We start from the raw sequence: 24,974 nt of genomic DNA, 5'->3' as shown, positions 1-24,974 counted from the left end.
GGATCCATGATCTCATCCCGGCTAATGAGGCCGATGTCCAGCGGGGCTGAGCACCGCCGCGGGGAACTTCCCCCCGCCATTCATCACCCACCCCGGGAGACGCCCGCGTCCCCTCGCACCCACCGCAGCCGGATCTGCCGAGCGCAGCGGGGGGGCACGCAGAGGGGCTGCGGTGCGCCGCTGGGGTCAGGGGCACCGGTGGTGAGGGTCCCAGGGGTGCACAGCCCCCCCGGTGAATCCCATCAGTCCTGGTGATGGGAGCGGACCCCAGTGGGAAGCACCAACTGCCTGGGGTGCCCCTCGCCCACCTCCGTCTGGCCACCCCCAGGGCCCGCATCGATGTCAGGGTCCCTGCCACCTCCACGCTGAGCCCCGGCGCTGTGAGCACTGCACGATGGCCGTAGAAAATCAGCGTGGATGGACCCAGGGTGCAAAAGGGTTTTTGGGGTGTGGGAGCTGGGGAGGAGCAAACTGCTCCCAGCACCCAAAAGAACCGGGACTGGCAGCAGAGCCAGGTAGGGTGGCGGTGCAGGGGGCACCGTGGGCGCTCCGTGCCGTGGGGTGGCCCCGGTGCAGCCGGGTCTGGCCAGTGGCAGCCGCCCAGGGCGAGGGGAAGGAAAACCCGCAGCGGCAGCTCCCCACTGCGCTGCATCACCTCCTGCTAACAGCAGCCCGGGGCCCCTGCCAGAGGTGAGACCGAGGTACTGAATTGCCCCGCATGGATTCACTTCTTTGTCTGTTTTCCCAAATTCCCCCCCAAACCGTGCTCTGAACCCACATCAACTTTCGGCATCCAGAGGCGGCGTGGGGCAGGGCTGGGGGCGAGCATCGGCGGGGGCTGACGGGGATGGGGCATTGAAGGCACCGTCAGAAGGGCTCGGAGGCTGCTGCAGGGACCTTTATTGGCAGAGGAGCACAGCACATGAGAGGAGGAGGCACGGGCGCTGCCCCCCCCAGGGCGCGTGGAGAGGTCCGGCCGCCTCCACGGCCCCTGCCCCGCCGCCCACCCCGCTCCCCGGGCACCCCCGGCCCAGCTCCGTGCCCCCAGCAAGTGCCCGGCGGCACCGGGGTCCTGCAGGGAGCGGGGCGGGCCGGGGGGCTGGGGAGGGGGCTGCAGCGAGGCCTGGGGGGCTCGGAGGGAGGTGCTGGGGAAGCGCAGCAGAGGACGGCGTCCCAGGAGGCAGCTCCGTCGAGGCTCGGCCTTCTCAGACCCCTGGGGAGGCAGCGGCTGCGTCAGCCCCCGTGCCACCGGCGGGCAGCACCCCCAGCGCCCCCCAGCCCCGAGTCACCTTGGGAGGCCAGGGCCTCCTCCGAGTCCACGTCGCGGTCCATTCCTGCGGGCAGGGGCAGGCGCTGGGGCTGGGGGCAGGCACCGGCACAGCCCCCCCCCGGCTGCGGTGCGCCTACCCCAGGCAGTGGGGTGGCCTCGCTACCTCTCCCCTTTGTGGGGGTGTCCTCAGCTCATGCCCCCCCCCCCCAGCTTAATGGGGCACCCCTGGATAACAGGGGCACCCCCGGCTCACGGGGCGCCTGGGGACTGCCCCAGCCTGCAGGGGACAGGGACAGTCCCTTCCCCTTCCCACTGCCCTTCCCCATTTTTCATTCCTTTTCCCTTTTCTTTTTCCCCTTCCCACTGCCTTCGCCCTTCCCCTTTTCCTTTCCCCTTCCCCTTCTCTTTCCCTTTCTCCTTCCCCTTCCCACTGCCCTTGCCCTTTCCCCTTCTCCTTCCCTTTTCCCTTCCCCATTTTCTTTCCCTTCCCCTTCCCACTCTCCTTCCCCTTCCCCTCCCTCCTCCCCCTGCCCCCCCAGGACGCTCAGGTGCTAGCGGGGAGCAGGGGGACGCTCCGCGGGCCGGGGACCCCGCAGCGAGGACGCAGCCTCACCCTCCTCCGACTCGTTGGACTGGGCCGGGAGGTCTGCGATGGGAGCTGCGGGAGGGCAGAGAGCACCGGGGTCAGCGCTGGCCTGGGGTCCGGGGGGGGGTCCCCTCGGCACCCCCGTCACCCACCGCCCCGGGCCTCCCCGGCGAGGGCGTCCGCGCTGAAGGAGCCGCTGTTGAGGGCGTCGAGGCTGGAGGAGGACGAGTCGCTGCCCAGGGCCTCCCGCGCCACCACGTCCGCCTGCGCCCCCCCGGTGCCCTCGAAGCTGACGGCGGTCAGGCCTGCGCGAGAGGCGAGCGCCGTCGGCACCGTGCCGGCACCGTGGCCCCCGCGCCCCCCGCCCCGTGCCCCCCACCCCGACCTTGTCCCAGGCGCTGGGCGGAGGTGGTGAGGTCGCCTGCAGGGAGGAGAGGGGCGTCAGGGGGGGGCTGGGGGCACGGACCCCCGCGTGTGTCCCCCCCCCGCCGCCCCTCGCGGGTCCCTCACTCTCTCCGGAGGCCTCCAGCTTGGCGGGGCTGACGGGCTCTGCAAGAGACGGGCGGGGGGGGGGGGGGATGTCAGCACCAGACCCTGCCCCCCCCCCCTTTTTTTTTTTACCAGGAGGGAAACTGAGGCACGGCAGGGGCGGCCCGGCCCTACCTGACGTCTGTCCTTCCGCAGACAGGGCCACGTCCAGGGGGCTCGCGGGCTCTGCGGGGACACAGCGGGGCAGACCCCGGCTGGGCTGCGCTGCCCTGGGACCCCCCCGGGGGCAAACACCGCCCCCACCCCACCCCACCCCCTGCCCATCGGGGCTGCCGGTGGGCCCGGCGCCCCCTGTCCCCAGCACCCCCCCACGCCCCCAGCCCCTTACCATCGGCTGTGGTGGTGGCCAGGAGCAGGAGGACGGCGGCCGCAGCCAGCGCCGGGGCCCTGTGGAGCCGGGATGGGTTGGGGATGCCCCCCAAAGCCCCCGCAGCCCCCCAGCACCCCCACACCCCTACCCCAGTGACTGGGGGTCCCAGGATGGGGCCGCACAGACCCCAGGGCACAGCAGGGGCTGCAGTCCCCATCCCAGGGCTGGTGCCAACCCTGTAACACAGGGGGCACCCCAAAACCAGCCGGGGGAGCCTGGCAATGGGGCACGGGGGGGGGGCAGCAGGGCTGGTGCTCTGCAGAGACCTGTCAAGGCCAGCAGCGATGCCCCCAGACCCGTAGCGGTGCACCCAGACCCCATAGAGATGCTCCCAGAACCCCAGTTCTGCCCCTGGACCCCACGGTGCCGCACCCAGATCCCACAGCACTGTCCCCAGACCCCATAGCACTGCCCCCAGACCCACAGAGATGCCCCCAGTCCCCCCAGTGCTGCAGCAATGCTCCCAGTCCCCATAGCACTGTCCCCAAGCCCTACAGCACTGCCCCCACTGCTGCCTCCAGACCCCATAGCACTGCCCCCAGGCCACCCAGCAATGCCCCCAGACCCCAAAGCTCTGCCCCAAGTCCCATAGCGATGCTCACAGTCTCCCCAGCAATACTCTTAGTCCCATAATAATGCCCCAAGACCCCATAACACTGCCTCCAGACCCCATAGAGATGTCCCCAGACCCTGTAGCAATGCCCCCAGACCCCTCAGTGATGTCCCCTGACCCCATAGTGCTGACCCCAATCCCCCCAGTGCTGCAGCAATGCTCCCAGTCCCCATAGCGCTGCCCTCAGTCCCCATAGCGCTGCCCCCAACATTGCCCCCAGACCCCATAGCACTGTCCCCAGACCCTATAGCACTGCCCCCAGGCCCCCCAGCAATGCTCCCAGTCCCCATAGCACTGCCTCCAGACCCTATAGTGATGCCGCTGACATAAAACAGCACCGCCCCCAGACCTCATAGCGATGCCCCCAGACCCAGAGCACTGCCCCCAACCCCATAGCAATGCCCCAGACCCAGAACAGCGATGCCCCCAGTCCCACAGCGATGCCCCCAGTCCCATAGCGATGCCCCCAGACCCCCCCAGCGCTGCCCCCAGCCCCGCCGTGCCGGCCGCGGCCCCCCCCCCCCCCGGCGCCCCCCGCTCACCCTCGGGGCTGGGCCATGCCTGCGGCTCGGGGCGCGGCGCTGCGGGACCGGGACCGGCGCCGCCCGGCCCGTTATAGCCGCAGGGGGCTGGGGAGGAGCCAGGTGGCCGCGGGCCAGCCAATCCCGCACGGCTCGGCACGGCTCGGCACGGCTCGGCTCGGTGCGGCTCGGTGCGGCTCGGTGCGGCACGGCTCGGCACGGCTCGGCTCGGCACTGCGGCGCCGCCACCGGCACCGGGGGGGCTGAGACAGCCCGGACCCCAAAACCGTGACTGGGAACCCGGCACCTCCTTGGGGACCCCAAAAACCCCAGAACCAGGACCAGGACCCCCAGAACCTCTTCGGGGACCCCAAAACCCAAGCGCCATGGCTGACACCCCCAGCATCACTTTGGAGACCCCAAAACCCAGAGGCATGACCAGAACCCCCAGCACCGCTTTGGGGACCCCAACACCACGGCCAGGACCCCCAGCAGCACTTTGGGGGTCCCCAAAACCCTGAACCACTGCTGGGACTCCCAGCGTCACTTTGAGGACCCCAAAACTCCAAAACCATGACCAGGGCCCCCAGCACCACCTAGGAACCCCAACACCCCTGAACCACCACTGGGACTCCCAGCACCACTTTGAGGACCCCAAAACTCCAAAACCATGACCAGGACCCCAAGCACCACCCTGGGGACCCCAAAACCCCGAAGCACCGCTGGGACTCCCAGCACCTCTCTGGGGACCCCAAAACCCCAGAACCATGACCGGCACCCCCAGCACCACTTGGGGACCCCAAAACCACGAAGCCCCAGCAGGGAACCCAGCACCACTTGGGGACCCCCAGCATCCCTGTCCTGGGGCTGGGGGCGCTGGGGACCCCGGCTCCCCCCGACCAGGCCCCCCCCGCCCAGGTGCTGCCGGGGGCCCCATCCTGCCCCACACCCCCCCCCGCACGGCCCAACAAGGGCCCTTTATGGCGGGCGCTCAAAGCCCCTTTGTTCCCCTGGGTTCTGGGGCCGGGGGCCGGGGGGGGGCGCGCGCCCGGCTCCGGTTGCAGGGGGCAGCGGGGCCGGGGGGGTGGCGGCGGTGCAGGGCTGGGGTGCAGCACCCCCGGGGCATGTGGTGGCCGCAGGTGTCCCCGTCCCCATCCCCATGCCCTCGGCGGGGCTCCTGGCACGGATGCGCGGGGACAAGGCGCCGCTGTCACCGCCCCGGCACCCTCCGGCCTCGTGGCCCCATCCGGCGCCCGGCGTCACCCGGTCCTGGCACCAGCACCGGCACGGGGACGGCACCGGGTGGGGGCACAGCGTGGGAAGGGGCCGGGCTGAGGGTCGCTGGGGGTCACTGAGGGTTACTGGGGGACACTGGGGGTCGCTGGGGGTCACTGGGGGTCACTGGGGGACACTGGGGGTCGCTGGGGGTCACTGGGGGTTACTGGGGGACACTGGGGGTCGCTGGGGGTCACTGGGGCCACACAGCACCGGGGAAATGGCACGGTGATGGTGAACTGGTGCAGTCATGGGGAACTGGTAACGGCCCCAGTGACTGGTATGGCTCCGGTAACTGGTACGGCCCCAGTAACTGGTACAGCCCCAGTGACTGGTATGGCTCTGGTAACTGGTATGGCCCCAGTAACTGCTATGGCCCCAGTAACTGGTATGTCCCCAGTAACCAGTACGGTCCCAGTAAGCTGGTACAGCCCCAGTATCTGGTACAGCCAAAGTAATTGGTACAGTTCCAGTAACCCCTATGGCCCCAGTCACTGCCATAGCCCCAGTAAGCTGAGATGGCCCCAGTAACCATGGGTCCAGTGGCTGGCATGGTCCCAGTAACTGGTACGGCCCCAGTGACTGGTACAGCCCCAGTCAGTAACCATTGTGGGTCCATTGAGTGGTACAGCCCCAGTAACTGGTACGGCCCCAGTGACTGGTACAGCCCCAGTAACCAGTGTGGCCCCAGTGACCGGTGTGGCCCCCAGTAACCACTGTGGTCCCGTTCACCAGCACAGCCCCAGTAACGGCCAGTGCAGCCCCAGTGACTGGTGTGGCCCCACTGCTGCAGGCGCCCAGAGCTGCAGGAGCCACCCCATAAACGTGGGGACCCTGTGATGGGGGCGTGGGTGGGGACAGGGATAGAGGGTGGGGGGGTGGGGGGAAATGGGGTTATGAGGACATTGGGACATGGGGACATGGGGACACACGGACATGGGGATATGGGGACAGGAGGATAGGGGGATATGGGGACACGGGGATATGGGGACATGGGGATATGGGGACATGGGGATATGGGGACATGGGGATATGGGGACATGGGGATAGGAGGATAGGGGGATATGGGGATATGGGGATAGAGGGATATGGGGATATGGGGATATGGGGATATGGGGATAGGGGGATAGGGGGATATGGGGATATGGGGACATGGGGATATGGGGATATGGGGATATGGGGATATGGGGACAGGGGGATATGGGGATATGGGGATATGGGGATATGGGGATATGGGGATAGGGGGATATGGGGATAGGGGGATAGGGGGATATGGGGACATGGGGATATGGGGACATGGGGATATGGGGATATGGGGACATGGGGACATGGGGATATGGGGATATGGGGATATGGGGATATGGGGATAGGGGGATATGGGGATAGGGGGATAGGGGGATATGGGGACATGGGGATATGGGGACATGGGGATATGGGGATATGGGGACATGGGGACATGGGGATATGGGGATATGGGGATATGGGGATATGGGGATAGGGGGATATGGGGATATGGGGACATGGGGATATGGGGACATAGGGATATGGGGATATGGGGACATGGGGACATGGGGATATGGGGATATGGGGATATGGGGATATGGGGATATGGGGATATGGGGACATGGGGATATGGGGATATGGGGACATGGGGATATGGGGATATGGGGATATGGGGATAGAGGGATATGGGGATATGGGGATATGGGGACATGGGGATATGGGGATATGGGGACATGGGGATATGGGGATAGAGGGATATGGGGATATGGGGATATGGGGACATGGGGACATGGGGATATGGGGACATGGGGATATGGGGATAGAGGGATATGGGGATATGGGGATATGGGGACATGGGGATATGGGGATATGGGGACATGGGGACATCGGGATATGGGGATATGGGGAACATGGGGATATGGGGACATGGGGATATGGGGACATGGGGATATGGGGATATGGGGACATGGGGACATGGGGACATGGGGACATGGGGATATGGGGATATGGGGATATGGGGATATGGGGATATGGGGATAGGGGGATATGGGGATATGGGGATATGGGGATATGGGGACATGGGGATATGGGGATATGGGGACATGGGGACATGGGGACATGGGGACATGGGGATATGGGGATATGGGGATATGGGGATAGGGGGATATGGGGATATGGGGACATGGGGATATGGGGACATGGGGACATGGGGATATGGGGATATGGGGACATGGGGATATGGGGACATGGGGATATGGGGACATGGGGACATGGGGATATGGGGACATGGGAATATGGGGACATGGGGATATGGGGATATGGGGATATGGGGACATGGGGACATGGGGACATGGGGACATGGGGATATGGGGACATGGGGATATGGGGATATGGGGACAGGGGGATATGGGGATATGGGGATATGGGGATATGGGGACATGGGGACATGGGGATATGGGGACATGGGGACATGGGGATATGGGGATACGGGGACAGGGGGATATGGGGATATGGGGATATGGGGACATGGGGACATGGGGATATGGGGACATGGGGACATGGGGATATGGGGATATGGGGATATGGGGATATGGGGATATGGGGTTATGAGGACATGGGGACATGGGGACATGGGGACAGGGGGACGTGGGGATATGGGGACATGGGGATATGGGGACATGGGGATATGGGGATATGGGGATATGGGGATAGGAGGATAGGGGGATATGGGGACATGGGGATATGGGGATATGGGGACATGGGGATATGGGAACATGGGGATATGGGGATATGGGGATACGGGGATATGGGGACATGGAGATATGGGGACATGGGGACAGGGGGATATGGGGACAGGGGGATATGGGGACATGGGGACATGGGGATATGGGGACAGGGGGATATGGGGACATGGGAACATGGCTACATGGGGACATGGGAACATGGGGATATGGGGACATGGGGATGTGGCGATATAGGGACATGGGGATAGGAGGATAGGGGGATATGGGGACATGGGGACATGGGGATATGGGAACATGGGGATATGGGGATATGGGGACATGGGGACATGGAGATATGGGGACATGGGGACAGGGGGATATGGGGACAGGGGGATATGGGGACATGGGGACATGGGGATATGGGGACAGGGGGATATGGGGACATGGGAACATGGGTACATGGGGACATGGGAACATGGGGATATGGGGACATGGGGATATGGCGATATAGGGACATGGGGATAGGAGGATAGGGGGATATGGGGACATGGGGACATGGGGATATGGGAACATGGGGATATGGGGATATGGGGACATGGGGACATGGAGATATGGGGACATGGGGACAGGGGGATATGGGGACAGGGGGATATGGGGACATGGGGACATGGGGATATGGGGACAGGGGGATATGGGGACATGGGAACATGGGTACATGGGGACATGGGAACATGGGGATATGGGGACATGGGGATATGGCGATATAGGGACATGGGGATAGGAGGATAGGGGGATATGGGGACATGGGGATATGGGGACATGGGGATATGGGGATATGGGGAACATGGGGACATGGGGATATGGGGATATGGGGACAGGGGGATATGGGGACATGGGGATATGGGGATACGGGGATACGGGGATATGGGGACATGGGGATATGGGGATACGGGGATACGGGGATATGGGGACATGGGGATATGGGGACATGGGGACAGGGGGATATGGGGACAGGGGGATATGGGGACATGGGGACATGGGGATATGGGGACAGGGGGATATGGGGACATGGGGATATGGGGATATGGGGATATGGGGACATGGGGACATGGGGATATGGGGATATGGGGATATGGGGATATGGGGACATGGGGACATGGGGACATGGGGACATGGGGATATGGGGACATGGGAATATGGGGACATGGGGATATGGGGACATGGGGATATGGGGACATGGGGATATGGGGATATGGGGATATGGGGATATGGGGATAGGGGGATATGGGGATATGGGGATATGGGGATATGGGGACATGGGGACATGGGGATATGGGGACATGGGGATATGGGGACATGGGAACATGGGTACATGGGGACATGGGAACATGGGGATATGGGGACATGGGGATATGGCGATATAGGGACATGGGGATAGGAGGATAGGGGGATATGGGGACATGGGGATATGGAGACATGGGGATATGGGGACATGGAGATATGGGGATACGGGGATACGGGGATATGGGGACATGGGGATATGGGGATACGGGGATACGGGGATATGGGGACATGGGGATATGGGGACATGGGGACAGGGGGATATGGGGACAGGGGGATATGGGGACATGGGGACATGGGGATATGGGGACATGGGAATATGGGGACATGGGAATATGGGGACATGGGGATATGGGGACATGGGGATATGGGGATATGGGGATATGGGGACAGGGGGATATGGGGACATGGGGATATGGGGATACGGGGATACGGGGATATGGGGACATGGGGATATGGGGATACAGGGATACGGGGATATGGGGACATGGGGATATGGGGAACATGGGGACATGGGGATATGGGGATATGGGGACAGGGGGATATGGGGACATGGGGATATGGGGATACGGGGATACGGGGATATGGGGACATGGGGATATGGGGATACGGGGATACGGGGATATGGGGACATGGGGATATGGGGACATGGGGACAGGGGGATATGGGGACAGGGGGATATGGGGACATGGGGACATGGGGATATGGGGACAGGGGGATATGGGGACATGGGGATATGGGGACATGGGGACAGGGGGATATGGGGACAGGGGGATATGGGGACATGGGGACATGGGGATATGGGGACAGGGGGATATGGGGACATGGGAACATGGGTACATGGGGACATGGGAACATGGGGATATGGGGACATGGGGATATGGCGATATAGGGACATGGGGATAGGAGGATAGGGGGATATGGGGACATGGGGATATGGGGACATGGGGATATGGGGATATGGGGAACATGGGGACATGGGGATATGGGGATATGGGGACAGGGGGATATGGGGACATGGGGATATGGGGATACGGGGATACGGGGATATGGGGACATGGGGATATGGGGATACGGGGATACGGGGATATGGGGACATGGGGATATGGGGACATGGGGACAGGGGGATATGGGGACAGGGGGATATGGGGACATGGGGACATGGGGATATGGGGACAGGGGGATATGGGGACATGGGGATATGGGGATATGGGGATATGGGGACATGGGGACATGGGGATATGGGGATATGGGGATATGGGGATATGGGGACATGGGGATATGGCGATATAGGGACATGGGGATAGGAGGATAGGGGGATATGGGGACATGGGGATATGGAGACATGGGGATATGGGGACATGGAGATATGGGGATACGGGGATACGGGGATATGGGGACATGGGGATATGGGGATACGGGGATACGGGGATATGGGGACATGGGGATATGGGGACATGGGGACAGGGGGATATGGGGACAGGGGGATATGGGGACATGGGGACATGGGGATATGGGGACAGGGGGATATGGGGACATGGGGACATGGGGATATGGGGATATGGGGATATGGGGACATGGGGACATGGGGATATGGGGATATGGGGATATGGGGACATGGGGATATGGGGACATGGGGACATGGGGATATGGGGACATGGGAATATGGGGACATGGGGATATGGGGACATGGGGATATGGGGATATGGGGATATGGGGACAGGGGGATATGGGGACATGGGGATATGGGGATACGGGGATACGGGGATATGGGGACATGGGGATATGGGGATACGGGGATACGGGGATATGGGGACATGGGGATATGGGGAACATGGGGACATGGGGATATGGGGATATGGGGACAGGGGGATATGGGGACATGGGGATATGGGGATACGGGGATACGGGGATATGGGGACATGGGGATATGGGGATACGGGGATACGGGGATATGGGGACATGGGGATATGGGGACATGGGGACAGGGGGATATGGGGACAGGTGGATATGGGGACATGGGGACATGGGGATATGGGGACAGGGGGATATGGGGACATGGGGATATGGGGATATGGGGATATGGGGATATGGGGACATGGGGACATGGGGATATGGGGATATGGGGATATGGGGACATGGGGATATGGGGACATGGGGACATGGGGATATGGGGACATGGGAATATGGGGACATGGGGATATGGGGACATGGGGATATGGGGACATGGGGATATGGGGATATGGGGATATGGGGATATGGGGATAGGGGGATATGGGGATAGGGGGATATGGGGATATGGGGCATGGGGACATGGGGATATGGGGACATGGGGATATGGGGACATGGGGACATGGGGATATGGGGACAGGGGGATATGGGGACATGGGAACATGGGGATATGGGGACATGGGGATATGGCGATATAGGGACATGGGGATAGGAGGATAGGGGGATATGGGGACATGGGGATATGGGGACATGGGGATATGGGGACATGGGGATATGGGGATATGGGGAACATGGGGACATGGGGATATGGGGATATGGGGATATGGGGACATGGGGACATGGGGACATGGGGATATGGGGACATGGGGACAGGGGGATATGGGGACATGGGGATATGGGGACATGGGGACATGGGGATATGGGGACAGGGGGATATGGGGACATGGGAACATGGGTACATGGGGACATGGGAACATGGGGATATGGGGACATGGGGATATGGCGATATAGGGACATGGGGATAGGAGGATAGGGGGATATGGGGACATGGGGATATGGGGATACGGGGATACGGGGATATGGGGACATGGGGATATGGGGATACGGGGATACGGGGATATGGGGACATGGGGATATGGGGACATGGGGACAGGGGGATATGGGGACAGGGGGATATGGGGACATGGGGACATGGGGATATGGGGACAGGGGGATATGGGGACATGGGAACATGGGTACATGGGGACATGGGAACATGGGGATATGGGGACATGGGGATATGGGGATATGGGGATATGGGGACATGGGGATATGGCGATATAGGGACATGGGGATAGGAGGATAGGGGGATATGGGGACATGGGGATATGGAGACATGGGGATATGGGGACATGGAGATATGGGGATACGGGGATACGGGGATATGGGGACATGGGGATATGGGGATACGGGGATACGGGGATATGGGGACATGGGGATATGGGGACATGGGGACAGGGGGATATGGGGACAGGGGGATATGGGGACATGGGGACATGGGGATATGGGGACAGGGGGATATGGGGACATGGGGACATGGGGATATGGGGATATGGGGATATGGGGACATGGGGACATGGGGATATGGGGATATGGGGATATGGGGACATGGGGATATGGGGACATGGGGACATGGGGATATGGGGACATGGGAATATGGGGACATGGGGATATGGGGACATGGGGATATGGGGATATGGGCATATGGGGACAGGGGGATATGGGGACATGGGGATATGGGGATACGGGGATACGGGGATATGGGGACATGGGGATATGGGGATACGGGGATACGGGGATATGGGGACATGGGGATATGGGGAACATGGGGACATGGGGATATGGGGATATGGGGACAGGGGGATATGGGGACATGGGGATATGGGGATACGGGGATACGGGGATATGGGGACATGGGGATATGGGGATACGGGGATACGGGGATATGGGGACATGGGGATATGGGGACATGGGGACAGGGGGATATGGGGACAGGGGGATATGGGGACATGGGGACATGGGGATATGGGGACAGGGGGATATGGGGACATGGGGATATGGGGATATGGGGATATGGGGATATGGGGACATGGGGACATGGGGATATGGGGATATGGGGATATGGGGACATGGGGATATGGGGACATGGGGACATGGGGATATGGGGACATGGGAATATGGGGACATGGGGATATGGGGACATGGGGATATGGGGACATGGGGATATGGGGATATGGGGATATGGGGATATGGGGATAGGGGGATATGGGGATAGGGGGATATGGGGATATGGGGCATGGGGACATGGGGATATGGGGACATGGGGATATGGGGACATGGGGATATGGGGACATGGGGATATGGGGATATGGGGATATGGGGATATGGGGACATGGGGACATGGGGATATGGGGATATGGGGATATGGGGATATGGGGACATGGGGACATGGGGACATGGGGATATGGGGACATGGGGACATGGGGATATGGGGACATGGGAATATGGGGACATGGGGATATGGGGACATGGGGATATGGGGACATGGGGATATGGGGATATGGGGATATGGGGATAGGGGGATATGGGGATAGGGGGATATGGGGATATGGGGCATGGGGACATGGGGATATGGGGACATGGGGATATGGGGACATGGGGACATGGGGATATGGGGACAGGGGGATATGGGGACATGGGAACATGGGGATATGGGGACATGGGGATATGGCGATATAGGGACATGGGGATAGGAGGATAGGGGGATATGGGGACATGGGGATATGGGGACATGGGGATATGGGGACATGGGGATATGGGGATATGGGGAACATGGGGACATGGGGATATGGGGATACGGGGATACGGGGATATGGGGACATGGGGACATGGGGATATGGGGATACGGGGATATGGGGACATGGGGATATGGGGATACGGGGATACGGGGATATGGGGACATGGGGATATGGGGACATGGGGACATGGGGACATGGGGATATGGGGACTGGGAGCACTGGCAGCACTGGGAGCATTGGGTTGGGGGCACTGGGGTCACTGGGATGGGGGCACTGGGAGCACCGGGAGCACTGGGATGGGGGCACTGGGAGCACTGGGAGCACTGGGATGGGGGCACCGGGAGCACCGGGAGTACTAGGATGGGAGCACTGGGAGCACTGGGAGCACTGGGAGTACTGGGGGAACCGGGAGCACTGGGATGGGGGCACCGGGAGCACCGGGAGCACCGGGATGGGGGCACCCACCGTGACCCCTGCGCCCCCAGTTCGGGGCTCCCCCTCCCCACTCAGTGCCCCCCCCCCGTGTCCCGGCGCGCAGCCGCGGGGGGGGCGGGGCGGGGCGGGGGGGTTGCCGCGGTCCCTGCTGCCGGCTCCGGTTCGGGGGCGCCCCCCCGCGGCCCGGCGGGGCTGGGCCCGTCCGAGGGCGCCGCCGGGAGCCGCCGGGAGCCGCCGGGAGCCGCCGGGAGCCGCCGGGAGGCGCCGGAGCCGCCATCTTGCGTCGCCCCCGGCCGCGGGGAGGCCGCGCCCCGCCCGCAGCGCCCGGTGCGGCGCCGCCAGGTGCGGGGGGGCGGGGGGGGGCGCGGGGGGGGGCGGGGGGGGAGGGGAGGGGAGCGGGGAGGGGAGGGGGGGGAGGGACGGGGAGGGGGAGGGGAGGGGAGGGGGAGGGGACGGCGGCGTGACGGGGCGGGAGGGGGCGGGGTGGGGCGGGAGGGGGCGGGAGGGGGAGGGGTGGGAGGGGGTGGGGGGGTGGGAGGGGGCGTGGGGGCGAGTGGGTGGGGGTGGGTGTGGGAGGGGGTGGGCGTGAGCTGGAGTGGCGGTGGGGTGAGTGTGAGCACGAGTGGGCGTGGGGGGGCGTGAGTGGGTGTGGGGGGGCATGGGGGGGCGTGGGGGGGAGCGGGTGGGTGTGGGTGGGCGTGAGCTGGAGTGGTGGTGGGTGTGTGTGAGCACGAGTGGGAGGGGGTGGGTGAGTGGGTGTGGGTGGGCGTGAGTGGGAGTGGGACTGTGTGAGTGTGAGGGCGAGTGGATGCAGGAGTGGGCGTGGGGGGGGGTGGGAGTGGCAGTGGGGGGGTGGGAGGGAGTGCGAGTGGGGGGGTGAGTGGGGGGGTGAGTGGTGCTTGCGGGAGTGGGTGCGGGCCGAGTGGGACGTGAGTGGGAGTGGGTGTGAGCGTGGGTGTGTGGGTGTCAGTGTGGGCATGACCACGGGGAGGGGCAGGCGGGGCGCTGCCAGGGGTGGGGGCACACGCGGGTGGCCCTGGGGGGGGGGGGGGGCTGCGGCCGGGAGGTGCTGGTGGCGCACTGAGCGCCTGCTGTGCCACGCTGCGCCGCGCCACGCGGTACCGTGCCGTGTGGGACCGCGCTGTGCCACACTGTGCCGTGTGGTACCGTGCCGTGCGGTACCGTGCCGTGCCATGCCCTGGTGTGCCGTGCCATGTGGAACTGTGCCGTGCCATGCGGTACCGTGCCGCGGTGTGCCATGCCATGCGGCACCGCACTGTGCCGTCCTGTGTGGCACCATGCCACGCTGTGCCACGCGGTGCCGTACTGTGCCGTACTGTGCCATGCGGTGCTACGCCGTGCCGTGTGGCACCGCGCTGTGCCGTGCAGTACCATGCCACGCCATGCGGTACCGCGACGTGCCATGCTGTACCGTGCCATGCCGTGCTGTGCCATGCGGTACCACACCACGACGTGCCATGCTGTGCCATGCAGTACCATGCCGTGCTGTGCTGTGCCATGCGGTACCGCACTGTGCCATGCAGTACCACACCACGCCATGCGGTACCGCACCACGACGTGCCATGCTGTGCCATGCAGTACCATGCCGTGCTGTGCTGTGCCATGCGGTACCGCACTGTGCCATGCAGTACCACACCACGCCATGCGGTACCGCACCACGACGTGCCATGCTGTGCCATGCAGTCCCACGCCGTGCTGTGCTGTGCCATGCGGTACCGCGCTGTGCCATGCAGTACCACACGACGCCATGCGGTACCGCACCACGACGTGCCATGCTGTGCCATGTAGTCCCACGCCGTGCTGTGCTGTGCCATGCGGTACCGCGCTGTGCCGCCCCACCCCACACATTCCCAGCCCCTGCCCAGACGCTGCGCCCCCCCCCACAACGGTTTGGGGCTGTTTCATGGCTTTTCCAGAACCAGCTCAGAGCAGCCCGGGAGGCCAGGGACAGGTCCCTGTAGCTGGGACCCAGGCAGAGCATGACCGGGGCCGCATCGCCCAAAGCCTGGTGGTGCCGGGGCTCAGCCTGCGCAGCGGGGCCGGCCGCTCACCCTCGGGGGCGGTCTCAGGGCATCCGTGTGGGGCCGTGGCAGCGGCCGAGCACCGGGGCCATCGGCAGGGCTGCGGGGCTCCGTGGTCGGAGCTGTGGCGAGGGTCGAGGTGTGTCGGTGTGCCCGTGGCTCCCCCAGCCCCGGCGTGTGGTGCTGGAGGCGGACGTGTGGGGCTGGAGTTGGTGGGAGCTGGATGCGGTGGGGCTGGAGGTGACCGGAGCCGGAGCTGTGGGGCCGCGCAGTGATTCTGGAGCTGCTCTCGGCCGTTCCACCCTGTTCGTCCCGGCCCCGTCCTCCTGGGTTCAGCCACGGCCGCCCCCCGGGAGGTTTTGGCCTCTGGGTGCTGGGGCAGCCCCGTGCCCTTGCCCAGGGCAGGGACTGCGGCGGTCGAGCTCCTTGCTGTGTGCCGTGTCCGTGTGCTCGGTGTGCCGTCGGCGCTGCCTGCTCCCGAAGCCCCGCAGCCGCGCCGCGTGGCCCCTCAAGCCCTGCACAAACCCTTTACAAAACCAAACCTCCGCTGCCCTGCCACTGGCCAGCACCCCATAGCCAGGCTCGCGCTGCTGCAGTTTCCTCCCCGCCAGCCGCTCTCGCCCCGTTCCCCGGTGTGAGCGGAGCCGCCGCGGCCTTGGCGATGCCGCGTGCGCTCCGTGCCCTCGCCCCCCCCCCCCCCCCCCCCCGGGCCGGCTGCTGCAGGGACACCGCGTCCCGCGGCCGCCCTTGGCTCCGCGTCTCCCTGACCCGGTGCGGCTCTTGGCTGAGCACCGAGCGGAACTCGGCTCGCTGACGGCTTCCCCACCTCCGCTGCCCGTCTCGGGGCCGTGCTGTGCCTGGCCATGGGGTCCTGGCTCTGCGGCTGCGCCCCGGGCCACATCCTGCGCCCCAGCCCCACTGGGAGCAGATGGTGACATCTGCCCAGTAGCGCCGTGCTGGTGCCAGGCACAGCCCCATCCCTGTTCTTGTCCCCGTGCCCATCCCAGTCCCACAGGACCCAGCCCCAGCACTGCCCTGTTGGTGACACTTCCCGGGCCTCCCCCAGCCTGGCTTTGCATCGCCTCGAGGGCAGGCGTTACTCCAGTGGTGCTGGGGTGGGTGGCGTGGGGCCGGAGCTGGAGCATGGCGAGCGGCTGGGGGGGGCGCAGAGCACCTCGCTGTGCTGCCTCGCGCCCACCCGGCGCACCCCAGACTCCGATTTCTGTCGCGTCCGCCGGGCTCTCACCCCAACTGACGTGTGTTTGTATTTTTAGGGTGAGCGAGGCGCCGTGCCTCTGGCCGTGGAAGCATGTCGGGGCCGGTGCCGAGTCGGGCCAGGGTCTATGCGGACGTGAACACTCAGCGACCCCGCGAGTACTGGGACTACGAGTCGCACGTCGTGGAGTGGGGGTACGCCGGGGCGAGAGCCGGGGGCGCGCTGCGGGGACGCTTTTGGAAGGCTGCGGAGGGCCCCGCGGGGCGTCCCGAGCCGGAGGGTTCCCACATGGATTATTTTTGTCATTGGGAAGCGTGGCCACACCGAAGGGGCTTCCCAGCGTGGCCTCTGGGCCTCCTCCGCTGCCCCGTGGGCCTCCAGAGAGTGTTTGGCCCGCGGAGCTGAGCCGAGCCCCGGAGCCGGGCAGGACGCGGGCTGCGGCAGCGCGCTGACAGCGCCGGCACAGGGCTCGGAGCCGCGACGGCCTCTCCGCCTCCGGGGGTGCCCCGAGGCCCAGCCTCCGGGACGTGCGGCGGAGGCCGGCTGCTTGACGCGGCACCGGGCGGTGCGGCCGCTCGGGTCCGGGCGTCACGGTGCGGCTGGGAGCGCTGGAGGCTGCTCCCGCTCGGCAGCACGGGTACGAGCGGGGCTGTCCCACGCCTCCTCCGTTCGCCTGAGGCTGCGGCGCTGACCCCGACCCTGCCTGCGGGCAGCCCCGGCTCCGTTGTGCCGAGCAGTGAGCGCTCTGTGGTGTGCTCCGGGTGCCAGCGGCCGTCCCGCGTCCTTTCTGGCGGCCGGCAGCTTGTAGAGGGGCTCTCACCCCAGGGCGCCCTCCTTCCTGCGCTCGTTTCTCCCCGCCAGCCCCGGCTGCGCCTTCCCCTTGGCACAGCACAGCGGCTGCTGCTTCCTTCAGCCCCCCGGGTGACCGCTCACACCTCCGTGCGTCTGACCCGTGGCCATTGGCACGGTTGTTTTCTCCTCTCCTGGCTCCCGTGCACGGAGCGTTTATTCCCGCGACCCCTCGGGGGGGTCCGAGACCCTTCCCGCCTGGTGAAGAGGGGGGGGCCCTGGGCTGGAGGCGTTTCCGTCGGGTGCTTTGTGGCTCTGCGCCGTCACCCGCCCGCTGGCGGACTTGGGAGCGGGCGGTGGGGATGCAGCTGGGCCCCGTGACACCAGCACGCTCCGTGCCTGTCCCTGGGGGGGAGCCACGCGTGCTCCTCTGCTGCCCTTGGTGCCGCTGGCGCTGCTTCCCCCGGAGCGGCCCCGAGCCCCGGCCCCGCCGCTGTCCGTGCTCTCACCAAGGCGCTGGCGCTGGAGCCGCCGCGCTCCGCCACGGCCTGGCTGCGGTCCCCTCACCGCCTCTTCCTCTGCTTCCCCGACAGCAACCAGGATGACTACCAGCTCGTGCGGAAGCTCGGCCGCGGCAAATACAGCGAGGTCTTCGAAGCCATCAACATCACCAACAACGAGAAGGTGGTCGTGAAAATCCTCAAGGTGGGCGCGCGCGAGGGCTCCTCGCCGCCGGGCTCCTCGGCGTCTCGGACTGACCGCGGCTGCTTCGTGCCCTGCGGCTGAGCGCGGGCACAGCCCCACGGCCCGGGGGCTCCGCGGGCTGCCCCAGCCCCTGGTCACCTTCGGGGCCGCGTTTGGGCTCGCTGGGGGCAAGCTCATTATTCCAGTAGGACTAAACCAGGCGTAGTTATGGTTTGCAGGACGTGAGAGTTACAGGGCATGGGTCGGTCCTTGCAACGCTGCCTGTGCGAGAGAAAGTGGAGGTGGGAGGAGGGCACCAGTTAGAGGGTGAGGGACAGGCTGTGGGTGAGAATATGAGCCTGGGAGACGTTAATAAACCCACAATGAGCACAGGGCTCGGGGGCAGGAGGAGCCCCCTGATGTGGAGGGACCTGAAGGCGCTCGGGCTGGGCTCCCCGACGTACGCATCCCCCTGGCAACACTGCGCGGTTCCAAAGATTCAACCCGGGGCTTGAAGAGACCAAGCTCGCTCCTAGGCTGCTTTTCCTAGGGAAAGAATTCCCTGAGGGTCCCCCCAAAAGCAGGACACGGGGTTCCTCCGGCGGTGGGGAGCTGCTGTCCTCGGGGGGGCAGAGCCGCAGCGCCCGGGGAAGGCGCCCGCTCGCCGCGGTGTGAACGGCCGGCGAGGGCTCTGACCGGAGCCTGCTTTCTGTTTGCCAGCCCGTGAAAAAGAAGAAGATCAAGCGCGAGATCAAGATCCTGGAGAACCTGCGCGGCGGCCCCAATATCATCAGCCTGCTGGACATCGTGAAGGACCCCGTGGTGAGGAAGGGCACGGGGCAGCCCTGCAGCCACCTGCAGCGGTGCCGCGGCGGCCCCGAGAGGGTGGAGACGGGGAGGCGGGGGGGGGCGCAGGGCTTTGGGCACGGACCCTCCTGGAGGCGAAGCACGGGGCAGGACGCTCCCCTCCACCCCGCTGCCCCCGCGCCTCGCAGCCTGCTCCAGCCCTGCTGCAGGCGCCGCCGTTCCAAACGGGGCCTCCCTCGTGCCTGCCTCAGCCCGGCCCCCGGGACCGAGGCGCGAGCTCACGAGGATGGGGCTGGGCACACTGCCTGCCCGGCCCCGTCTGCACGCTGCACCAGGCAGCCCCAACCTCTTTTCTCCCTCTTTTCCCTCTTTTTTCCCTCTTTTCCCTGTTTTCTCCCCTCTGCCTGGTGCCCTGCCGCTCCCGCCCTGCAGTCCCGGACGCCCGCCCTGGTCTTCGAGCACGTCAACAACACGGACTTCAAGGTGAGCGCCCGCCACCGCGGGGACCTGCAGGGGGCTGGGAGAAGCTGGGGGGGTTCTGGCCCCCCCTGCAGAGCCGGCAGCACGCCCCAGTTCCCCCACAGTGTCACAGACGTGGTACTGCAGCCGGCTGCTCTTTGCTGTTTGACAGCTGAGGGCCGAGCCGCGGCACCGAGCCGGTGCTCGCGCTTGTCCCAGCCGATCCCGGTCTCTCCGCCCCGGCGGTGCCCGGCGTGGGCTCGCAGTCGCCACCGGGCGCTGGGAGCAGGCAGGGGCTGCGGGGCCAGCGGGGCTGAGCGGAGGAGGTGGGAGGTCGGGGAGGTGGGAGGTCGGCACGACGGTGGCCATTTAGTGAAGCTGCTGCCTGGGCTGGGGCTGCTCCGCTCCGTTCTCGCGAGTCACAAACGTGCTGGAAGCCCCGGTGCTGCCCTGTACCCTCCCTGGCTCTTGTCCCCAGGGTTTGGCTTTGGGCCGCTGCAGCCTCGGGAGGGCACGCACGCTTCTGCCCTCATCCCGGCCCCGGGTGGGAGCTGAGCCCCCCGGGCACGGTTTGGGAGCTCCGCGGTGCCTGTGGTGGGTGCGGGCTGGGTCCAGGCCAGCTCTGCATGCTGTGCCACAGCCCGGCCGCCCTGCTCCTCCCTGGGGTGTGCTGCTGTGAAATCTGGGGGACTTGGGGGGGTGCTGAGCTGCCCCAGAGCTGTTCTCCCCCTTGGTGCTTCTGCTCTGGGGCCGTGGATCCCAGACGCGCCCCCTCGGGAGCATCGGGCGGGCGCCGCGCCGCGTTCACCGCCTCTCCCTGTTCTCGCAGCAACTCTACCAGACGCTGTCCGACTTCGACATTCGGTTCTACATGTATGAGATCCTAAAGGTGAGCTCCCGGGAAGCCCTCCCTCGAGCAGAGAGCCGCCGCCAACTCCTCCGGCCAGCCCCCAGGGAGCTCCGCTTGGCCCCGAGGCCCGGCTGCGGCACTGCTGGCTGGCCGCGGCGCGGGGAGGCTGCGAGGCAGGTGGCGGCGGAGCGCGGCGGCGAAGGCTGAAGGGGATGAGGCCACTGTGCCCTTGGGCGGCCTCCCGCTGCCACCTGCCTCCCCGGCCCGCGGCGCTGGGGCTGGTCCCCAGGGCGCCGTGTGCCTGCCCCATCCATCACCGCCCACGCAGGACAGGGCCGGAGGCCCCCGGGGACACGTTTGTGCTCGCCGAGCCTGGCGTCACCGGCGCGGGGCCGGCCGCGGCGCAGCCTTGGGGTCTGTCCTTCGTGCCGGCCCCGCCGGCCCCCCGCCCCTGCCGCCCGGTGACGCGCGGGGCCTGACGCCGCCGTTCCGTCCGCAGGCGCTGGACTACTGCCACAGCATGGGCGTCATGCACCGCGACGTCAAGCCGCACAACGTTATGATTGATCACGAGCACAGAAAGGTACGGCGGGGCACATTGCGCCCCCGCCCTGCCCCCCGGTCCCTCAGACGAGCCGTGGCTGCGGCTGTCCCGGCACGGCACCGTCTCCTCTCCCAGCGCCCTGCGCTCGGCCCGGCCGTGGTGGTTTGACCCCGAAACGTCCCCGGCGCGGTGCAGCTCTGGTGCTGCCCGTCCCCGATCCCTGCTCCCGAGCCCTCGCGGGGAGGGCTGGACGCGCAGCTGCTGGTTTGGCAAAAAGGGGCGGCCATAAAACCCGCACCTGCGCCCCGTAAACCCGCTTTATTTGCCAGCTGCTTGTCGGCAGCTCGGGCTTGTAAACCTGACTTCAGATCCCTTCCGGCGCGCTGCGGCGCCCAGCCACCTGCGCCCCCCGCATAAATCGGACTTCAAACGGCGTCTGCGGGGGCCGAGCCTCCCGCGGCCGGGAAACACCCCGTTATCGCAGCGGAACGGGGCCGGCCCCACGTGCCCCTTGGGCACGCTGCCCTTTGAAACTTCCCCGTCACCGCTGCCGCGATGGCCCGGCACCCGGCACGCCCAGCCCGCGCCCTGGGCTGATCCCATCCGTCCTTTCCCCTAAATTCATGCCAACCCCCGAGGGGGAGCCGGGAGGCTCGCTGTGGGCAGCAGAGGTCCCGGTGTTAATAAGGCTTTGGTTTGAGGCGGGGGGGGGCCGCGCGTTTCCTACAGGAGCCGGAGGGCTGTGGTCAGGGAGCGCCGGCTTCGCGCGGGGTCTGCGGGGACCGGCCGGGCGCTGTGCGGCGTTAACGGCCTGCCTGATGGACCGGGGCCTGCCTCATCTGCTGCCCTAATGAGCGGGGCTGGGGGGGGTGATCCTGACAAGTCTGAGAAATGATATGAAAATTTGGGGGGGGGCGGGGTGACAAAGCAGTCATTGAGGGGCCGCTGCGCTGTGCTCGTCCTGCTGCGGCCACCACGGGGCTCGGCACCGCTCTCACCGCGTGCACCACGATGGGGCCGGTGCTGGCGCTGAGCCCCGCGGGCCGGGAGCCCCCGGGGGGGGGCAGCGGGGCCGGTGCCAGCGCCCTCCCTTTCTCCCTGCCTCCCTCCCTCCCTCCCAGCTGCGCCTGATCGACTGGGGGCTGGCGGAGTTCTACCACCCCGGCCAGGAGTACAACGTGCGGGTGGCCTCGCGCTACTTCAAGGGGCCGGAGCTCCTGGTGGACTACCAGGTACGGCTCCGGTGGCCGCCGGGGGCTGGGGGCACACTGGGGGTCCCCGCTCGGGGCCGTGCCAGCAGCCTGGGGGGCATCGCTCAGCTCCCGCCCCGTTCCGTGTCCTTCCCAGATGTACGACTACAGCCTGGACATGTGGAGTTTAGGCTGCATGCTGGCCAGCATGATCTTCCGGAAAGAGCCCTTCTTCCACGGCCACGACAACTACGACCAAGTGAGGGCCCCCCCACCCCACCCCCTGCACTGCCTCACGTGCCACCCTCTGAATCTCGGGGTCCCCCCCCCAAGCCGGGGTCTCCTCTCGCCACGTCCTTCCCCCTGTTGGAGGAGCCAGGCGGAGCGCTGGCGGTGGCTACGTCCAGCCCCTGGGCAGGGGGCGAGGTACTGGTTGTACTGGGAGGCACAAATGGAGCCACCTGCGGGCACCCCGTGGCGGGGCCGTGGCACCCCGTAACGCACCCACGCATCCCTGGGCGTAAGCGGCGCCAGCGCCAGCCCGGCAGGCTGTACGGCTCCCTGCTCACACAGGGCACTTGCTGGTACCTCCCGGCTGCTTTCCTCCACCAATTGCCACGTCCCCAGTGGGGGAGCGAGGGTGGTGGGGTTAGGACTGGGCCGGGCGGGCGGGGAACTGGTCCCTGCCGTCACCACCAACCCCGCCACTTCTCCGCCCTCGCGCCAGCTCGTGCGCATCGCCAAGGTGCTGGGGACGGAGGACCTGTACGACTACATCGACAAGTACAACATTGAGCTCGATCCCCGCTTCAACGACATCCTCGGCAGGTGGGTGGATGGCACAGCCGACGCGGTGGGGATGGGTGGCAGCGTCCTGCACCGAGCTGCCCCGGCGAAGACACCGCGCGCGGTGCTGGCCGTGCCGGCTCTGCCATCCTCCTCCTCCTCCTCCTCCCGGCAGACACTCGCGGAAGCGGTGGGAGCGCTTCGTGCACAGCGAGAACCAGCACCTGGTGAGCACCGAGGCGCTCGATTTCCTGGACAAGCTGCTGCGCTACGACCACCAGACGCGGCTGACGGCCCGCGACGCCATGGAGCACCCCTACTTCTGTACGTCCCGGGGGCAGCGAGGCGCCGGCGCTCCCCTCGGCGTGCCGGGGGCGGCCCCTGACGCCTTCCCCTCTGCCCCGCAGATCCCATAGCAAAAGACCCGGCGAGGATCGGCCCCTCGGCCGGGCTCTCGGCCAGTACCACGCCTGTCAGCTCCTCCAGTATGTTGGCAGGTGGGTGCTGGCGCGGGGGCACCAAGGGCTCGCCGGGGGCTCGGGGCTGCCGGGGTCGCGTCGTCCCGAGCCGCGCCGGCTCCTGGCTCTGCCTCCTGCTCCTGTCCTCGTCCTGCTGGAGCCTGACGCCCCGTTCTCTCCCCGGCGCAGGCATTACCTCGATGTCCGCGGCCCAGCCCATCGGCAGCCTGGCTGCGTCGCCCGTCATCTCCTCTCCGAACGCTTTGGGCTCGCCGGTGCCCGCCGCAGCGGGCGCGCAGCCCTGACCTCACGCCGCCGCCGCCGGCTCCCCGCAGCGCCTGGCGCCGCGCCGCCTTCACCCTCCCGCCGCCCCTGCGCCAGCCGCAGGCCCCGGCCGCCGAAAAGGGGTGGGGTGGGGGTGGGGGGGGCGCTCTGGAATTTTATTTTTATTTCTGTCGAGTACGAAACACAAAAGAGCAAAGACGTAGGTTCCTTTTTCCCCCCCGCCCCGTGCCGTAACAATATCGCGCGCTCTGGCTACGGACCAAGGCTGATCTCCGTTGCGTCTGTGTCGGGGTAAAGAGTTAGCTGCATTCTTCTCGTGAGGATCATGAGCAGTGATGCAACTGCGGTGTAGAAATCTAAAATGGATAATAAATTTTATTTTCTATGTCCCTAACCGGACGGCAGGAGCAGCAGCTGGTTCTTGGGGGTGGCACAGACACGGGGCGGTGCTCCCGGTATGGCTCCGGCACGAAGCGGAGCAAAGCCAGAGCAGGGCCCGGCTCCCCCAAATCCCAGCGCCCCCAGTTTGAGTGCTGCGACCCTCCCCCAGAATGGCAGCTTGTGCCCGGAGAGGGGGAAGGTGGGGAGGGCCCAGGGGGTTCCTCAGTGA

The 24,974-nt window shown here is 65.9% G+C and overlaps 2 protein-coding genes across 4 annotated transcripts; one reads left to right on the top strand and one right to left on the bottom strand.

The window, feature by feature from the left end:
- Positions 1–877: 877 nt before the first annotated feature.
- LOC308190675 (uncharacterized protein) lies at positions 878–4,139 on the bottom strand. Of its 3 annotated transcripts, XM_080582302.1 has the most exons (9): positions 3,931–4,139; positions 2,734–2,792; positions 2,520–2,570; positions 2,367–2,405; positions 2,242–2,277; positions 2,009–2,161; positions 1,884–1,928; positions 1,290–1,334; positions 878–1,213 (listed from the first exon to the last, which is right to left on the bottom strand). In XM_080582302.1, the coding sequence occupies exons 1-9, from the start codon at positions 3,945–3,947 to the stop codon at positions 1,206–1,208; spliced, it is 453 nt and encodes a 150-aa protein (XP_080438428.1). In that variant the 5' UTR covers positions 3,948–4,139; the 3' UTR covers positions 878–1,205. The 3 variants fall into 3 exon arrangements, with proteins under 3 accessions (XP_080438428.1, XP_080438429.1, XP_080438430.1); XM_080582303.1 differs by lacking the exon at positions 1,290–1,334 and having other exon boundaries at positions 878–1,228; positions 1,860–1,928; positions 3,931–4,111; XM_080582304.1 differs by lacking the exon at positions 2,520–2,570 and having other exon boundaries at positions 3,931–3,993.
- Positions 4,140–14,421: 10,282 nt separating this feature from the next.
- On the top strand, positions 14,422–24,763 carry LOC308189682 (casein kinase II subunit alpha-like). Its single transcript, XM_080579970.1, has 13 exons — positions 14,422–14,596; positions 17,571–17,706; positions 18,895–19,006; positions 19,706–19,807; positions 20,225–20,275; positions 21,081–21,140; positions 21,601–21,684; positions 22,767–22,877; positions 22,993–23,094; positions 23,563–23,663; positions 23,797–23,945; positions 24,029–24,118; positions 24,269–24,763. The coding sequence occupies exons 2-13, from the start codon at positions 17,606–17,608 to the stop codon at positions 24,382–24,384; spliced, it is 1,179 nt and encodes a 392-aa protein (XP_080436096.1). The 5' UTR covers positions 14,422–14,596; positions 17,571–17,605; the 3' UTR covers positions 24,385–24,763.
- Positions 24,764–24,974: the final 211 nt, after the last annotated feature.

Source organism: Anser brachyrhynchus (genome assembly GCF_964034855.1).
Source record: "Anser brachyrhynchus genome assembly, chromosome: 2".
NCBI lineage: Eukaryota > Metazoa > Chordata > Aves > Anseriformes > Anatidae > Anser > Anser brachyrhynchus.
Note: the sequence above shows the minus strand (reverse complement) of the source record. Positions and strands in the feature narration are given on the sequence as shown.